Here is a 6,000-nt window from a genome sequence, read left to right as displayed (position 1 = left end):
ACAGACATACACTGATCAAGTTGAATGTCGAATAATAATAATTGCGCTTCCTTCTTGTATTTTATAGCTTCCAGTGGTTGAAGCAAAGAGTGAATTACAATGATAACAGAGTGTATGATTGAAGCCGTTTTTTCAGCTCAATATGGTAGAAATAATTGCTGAATCCAGCTACTGTACAAAATTTTAAAAAAATTAAAAAGCGCCTTCACGCTACTTGTAGCGCAGCTGTTGGACAGATGACATGCCCATAAGTATAATGCTGTTTTTAGCATAATACTTGTGACATGACGTTTTCAAGACAAATGACTTTGACGTTTTGGTGTATATTGTCAAAATCATAGACTGTCAAAATTGTGGATATGATTTGTTTATATTTTGACTAAAATTTGAAAGAAGTTTATAAATATTTCGAAATAACCAAAATGACTGGTCGCTTGAAATCGGGGACTAGCAGGATAGAAGTAGACATAGAAAAAAATAGAGAAGAGTCGAATTGGCTAAAAGTTATAGAACTTGCAGAACAACTGAAAGAAAAATCACCGGAGCTTGGTACGTCTCTATTTCTAACAGTTTAGAATATACAAATTAATTTTCTATTATTTAGTATGTCTCTCAGACTTCTTAATTGGAGAAGGGAAACTGGAAAATTACTTGGAAGAATTTCCACCAATTGAGGCGAATACTAACAGAGCCAAGCTTGGATTAATTGATGCCAAACGTTATCTGAACTTAGTTGTAACAGAAGCTGGTATAAAGGTATTTCAATTATTTATTAAACCTGTTAACTAACATTTAAAAACGTTGGTCAAGGTTATTTGTATGTCCAATGCTAAACCAATATCAGAGTTGAACTTGGACCTTTAATTTATTTTTTCATCATTCTTATGTCCAAAGAATACATGTTGAATAAGTTCTGAAATGGTTTCACTCACTTGAATAGTACTTGATTTTGAACATTTCACAGGGTTGGGTAAGTATTCATTTTTGAGACATAGGTAGTAATATATTCATTGCTGAGAAATCCTAGCAAATATTCACTTAACCCTTAACTGGTAATGTGCCGGCTGTGGGACGTTCTACTGAGCTATCGATGATAGTTCTTTTCAATCAGTCTCTCAGACGGTTCGGTATGGTTAATGTGACAATTTTTCAACAAGTGTAGGCATGGCGGCATGGCCACAACATCACTGTAGACAACTTGTTTTCTTCTGTAGAATTAGCAGGTATCTTGTTGAAAAATAAGCTTACCTGGGTAGGTACATTGAGAAAAAAATAAAAGAGAAGTTCCACCTTGTTTTCTAAGAAGTTGGATCAAATTTGTACGGATTTCAAGAAGGATCTACAATTATTCGACATGTTGGACAAAAAAACAAGGCAACCATACTTTTATCAACAATACACGATAGAATATTTACCGATTCAGAAACAAAAATACTCGAAATGATGAAATATTACAATGCTAATAAAGGAGGAGTTGATTCTCTCGATCACAAGTATTTATTCACCACATCACCGCACCGCCACATCGTATTTCAGCTTCTTTGATACTTTCCTATAAAAAACGGAATTGATTTTTTTTGAAATGCTACTAGTATGTAACCTTACAATGTAGAGGTGCCTTCAGAAAATGCCTGGGTGGCTCAACGTTGTTCAACCACTATCCTGAACATCCCCTGTTGTGGTAAAGGATCCACTTGTCATCTCACGTGACAATCCAATCCAAAAAAGGGTCGTTTTTGTTGCGCAACATCAACCCATTTTTCGAGCGTTTGACTGTTCTAATACCTTTTAAACCACCAAAAACCGCATGGTAGCTGACGCCCAGTTCTTCAGCTGATGGATCAGTCTCTACCAGGGTCCTCAAATCGTCGTCCTGGATTACTGTAGGTCAACTACTTTGGGCTACGAGGTTGAAATCTCCGAAAAGAAATTTCGCAAACCAACGTTGAACAGTGCGTTCAATGACACTATCATTGCCAAATGCCTGGTTAATTTTTCGGACTGTTTCGGTAGCGTTTCAGGAATTCGTAGAGAAAAATTGGGCAAGAATTGCTTTACATCATAAACTAATAAGCTGGAAAGAACAAATAATAAAAATTTGAAAATAAGTAACAGAATCAACGTATAGACTACAAAATTCTCTATCGATCAGTATATACCACAACACGTTAGAATAAATATTTATTGAGATATGGAGCTTCAAAAATACATGACATTAAAACCACCTAGTAGATTCATAGTATACAATGTGTCAATCATGAATCAAAATTAGACATATTTTGTTGGAAACATTTGATTCGCATATAGCTGGGTAAGTTTTGACTTAGATATAATAATCTGGTAAAAAAGTTTATCCTTGAGTTCTGTATTGAATTCATGATTTTCATTATGTTTTATCAAATGTAAAATGTAAAGACAAGGTAATGTCATTATTCTTGATTTTTTTGAACAGAGATTCAGATAATAAACATTGCTTAGACCAAAATGCTCAGTCAAGATGGCTTGAGAATACCCAGAAAATAAGACTGTATTGAAGGGTAGTAGACTGTAACTAGGCCCCATTTCAACTACTATTCAGGAGGGCACACCAGAATTATCAACCAATAACCACTTCACATACCTTGGGGTAAGAGATCATCGGTCCGAGAATCATGCCCTAAGCAGAAGCAGTGAGCCAAAAATGGCAGCCTTCTGCATTTGTCCGGCCAAGCTGTTGCCTTTGTGCATCAAGCTGGAACGATTTTGACATTCTAGAGTAGAGGGGGCATCATTTCACCAATAATCAGAACAACCATCCTAACAGAGTGGTCTGAATAGAGTCTGACGAGTTCGATGAGAAAATCTTGACATTTTCCTCCTGTTTTCGGACGATATTCGCCTCACCAGGAGCTGAAAACTCCACGACAAATATCGTCTTCCTCTGTTGGTTGAAAAGAACTACATCAGGCTTATTAGCTTGTATGGCCCTGAAGGTGGGAAATAGTTCCAATAAATTCGGCACTTATAATTCCCCAAGATGAATTCAATATCCCCCGAAACTCAGGGCAACACTGGTGTCTCGTCAATACCGTAAGAAGGTTGCACTGTTTGGGCCCTATTCCTGAAGCCCCGATACATTTGAAAGGGCGGGCCAGCTTTATCAACCAAAGACCACTCCCCAAACCGTGGGGTGAGTGATCATTGGATCCAAGAATCATGTACCCTAAGCAAGCGTAGTGAGACAAAAATGACAGCATTCTGAATTGGTTCGGCTAAATCATTACAATCACTACAAGGACTCCAATAATAATCAAAATAACCATCTTAATAGAGTGGTCTGGATAGAGTCAGTGGAGTTAGAAGAGAAAATCTCGATAATATATCCGTTTTTCCTTCTCTTTTCGGACGATATTCGTCTCGCCAGGAGCTGAAAACTCCACAACAAATACCGTCTTGCTCTGGTGGTCGAGAAGAACTACATCAGGCTTATCAGCTTGTATGAGCCTGAGGGTGGGGAATGAATCGTTTCAATAAATTCGGTACTTCTCATTCCCCACAATGGATTCAATATCTCCCAGAACGTAGGGCAACATCAGTGTTTCCTTAATACCGTAAAAGTGCCATAGGTGGTAATGAAGCACTCGTAGTACCGCGTAATGTCAATGGGTATAGGCTGAGACCGCATATGCTGGACATGCTGACAGCAAGTCCATTAAGGTCTCATGCACCTCGTGACAGACATTGCACCTTGTGTTGGGAACCTCTATACCCATCACGCGACTGGGGTAGACTAAGGTGTTGAAGACACCATCCTGGCAGACCATGATGAACCTCTCAGTTTCCGACTGCAGCCCACTCGCCCTGAGGAAAGAGAAGGTCCGGTGCTTTGATAAGCTGGGGCTTTCAATGTTGTTAAAAAAGACCCCATGCATTGGCTTATTCTTGTGTAGCGTTGTGTTATTGGACGGGTTCCAATTAGGTGACAGAGTTGTGATCAACTCATTCAGTGTCGAAAATCAAGTTCATCAGCCATTCTGACAACTGCCCTAAGAAGAACTGCTCCAGTTCCTGCTCTCCCATGGTCGGGGACTAAGCAGAGAAGGGGATCTAAACTCCTGATGACTTTACAGTCATGTTGGCACTCCAAACTCAAAAGTCCATTGCCTCCCTGTTGTCGGTGGAAGTACAACCATAGAACGTACGATTTGGGATTCAAACTCCTATGGAGATGCATCATTTTTCGGGTCTTCACATCGAGTTGATACAGCTTCTCTAGAGTCCAATTCTCTACTCTAAACGATCGTAGCAGAAACTTTGTTCTTCCCCGACAGTTCCGATGAGCAGATTAGTCTGAGTTTGTACTGATAGTAGCCGCATAGAGAGATACAGTGAAGAAGGGAACTGAGGAAAATGCCCTGAAATACACCTTTTCTGAAAGTGACTCACCTTATTTGGACTCCAGCCTGTTGAAGCGGTGAAGCGAGTACCTCTGAATGGTATTAGTTGTTCAAGCCATCTCACTATTTTGTCGGGTACCGTAAGGCATCTGAGCAAATGCAAGATGAGCTCATGCGATTTTGTATCAAATGCATTGCAGTAATAGATCCAGGCCATAGGGAAGTTATACTTATACATCGAGTTCTGCATGACACATATGTCGATGAGCAGGTTCTCTTTATATCCAGTATCGGCTGCTCTCTGGTCCGCCATGAGTTATATACTCTGGCCAGGTGACAGTTGGTGCTTGGTAGTTTTTTTCCACCAATAAGTGTTCAACCCATCTGGACCTGGAGCAGTAAATTTCATGGAGGTCGCAAGGGCTCTTGAAACTTCATCTGGGATTATCGGGTTGCGCAGTCCATTGAGCACACAATAGGCGGAGGCTCTTGGAATAGGTGAGAACGTTTCTTGCAGAACCTAAGGTTTTCCGCGATGCCTCTTGCTAGTCTTACTAGTGACTTTTTAGCAGCCATTAGTATTCATATCCTATTCCAGTGTTATTTGGTAGTCAGCAGAACACTCCAAGTAGTTTGGCGGATATTTGCCACACCGCGGGCGTGAAAGGCCTGTTGGCTGCCCTTCAATCTATCACACATTGAATCACAATGTGATCTTAGTCTCCATGTTGTGTACCCGCCTTTCAATATTCCAAACCGCAAGGCCGCTGGATTCCGTCTTTCCTCATTTGAAAGCGAGTGAACGGCGCTGTACACGGTGGTGTTAATTTTCCAGCCTCTTCTTCAGGAACATTATGAACCTCTGTATCCAAACAAGCCAGTACTTGTGGCTTCGTGGGCCTAATTATGTAGTGCGCCCTGCGTGTTCTGATTATCTCCATTGGTAATATGATACAACTCTGCTGTCCATCCCTGCCAGCAAGTACAGGCTGGGGAGGAGCTATATAGCTTTCCCGCCAAAGATAAGGTACGTAATTCCTAAGGTTTTGGGCGAAAAATACGGCATGCTTCGGATGTTCTTTACACTACAGAGCATACAATCTCGTCATGTATCCTTCCTCGTCCGGATTCACTACTCTAATAGCATGAAGACACTAAAAAAAGTTTAGATGATGAAAGAAAACTATGTTATAAGAGTTCCTGTGATCCAAAAAGATCATTTGAAGAACATAACAATTGTTATCATTTCTCTAATTTTAACTCTATTACTTTAGTCTTACTCAACATTCAGGCCCTTGGGAACAAATTAGATGAACTTTTTATATTATTAAGTGACTTGAATTTTCCTACAATAGTCTTGCTTACGGAACATTGGTGTAATAAGCTCGAACCAATAAGCATTCCTGACTACACTGTAATATCTAGATACTCCAGAAACTGTTCTAATCAGGGAGGAACTGTAATATTGATTAGGAATTCAGCTCTTGGTGAATTGACTTTCGTTCAAGTTGATAAGTTCCAAGACTTGTCTGAAGACAAATCGTTTGAGTTTTCCGTCTGCTACACTAAAAAAAATAATCTGTACATTTTATGTATTTACCGTTCACCTTCTGCTGATGTAGAT

General features: G+C 39.8%; 1 protein-coding gene across 2 annotated transcripts in view; it reads left to right on the top strand.

Annotated features, from left to right (window-relative positions):
• Positions 1 to 317: 317 nt before the first annotated feature.
• The window catches only part of Ttc7 (Tetratricopeptide repeat domain 7), a 57,174-nt gene continuing 51,491 nt past the window's right edge, over positions 318 to 6,000 (top strand). Inside the window, exons 1-2 of one of the 2 annotated variants that reach the window (XM_074177203.1) lie at positions 318 to 549; positions 605 to 756. In XM_074177203.1, the coding sequence (XP_074033304.1) occupies positions 423 to 549; positions 605 to 756 (279 nt within the window). In that variant the 5' untranslated portion in view covers positions 318 to 422. The remainder of the gene's footprint in view (positions 550 to 604; positions 757 to 6,000) is intronic. The other variant, XM_074177202.1, reaches the window with a different exon arrangement.

The sequence above is a fragment of the Leptinotarsa decemlineata genome, unplaced genomic scaffold, assembly GCF_025532065.1.
Source record: "Leptinotarsa decemlineata unplaced genomic scaffold, Ldec_3_MD MMD2_tig00002159_RagTag_RagTag, whole genome shotgun sequence".
NCBI classification, from domain to species: Eukaryota; Metazoa; Arthropoda; class Insecta; order Coleoptera; family Chrysomelidae; genus Leptinotarsa; species Leptinotarsa decemlineata.
Note: the sequence above shows the minus strand (reverse complement) of the source record. Positions and strands in the feature narration are given on the sequence as shown.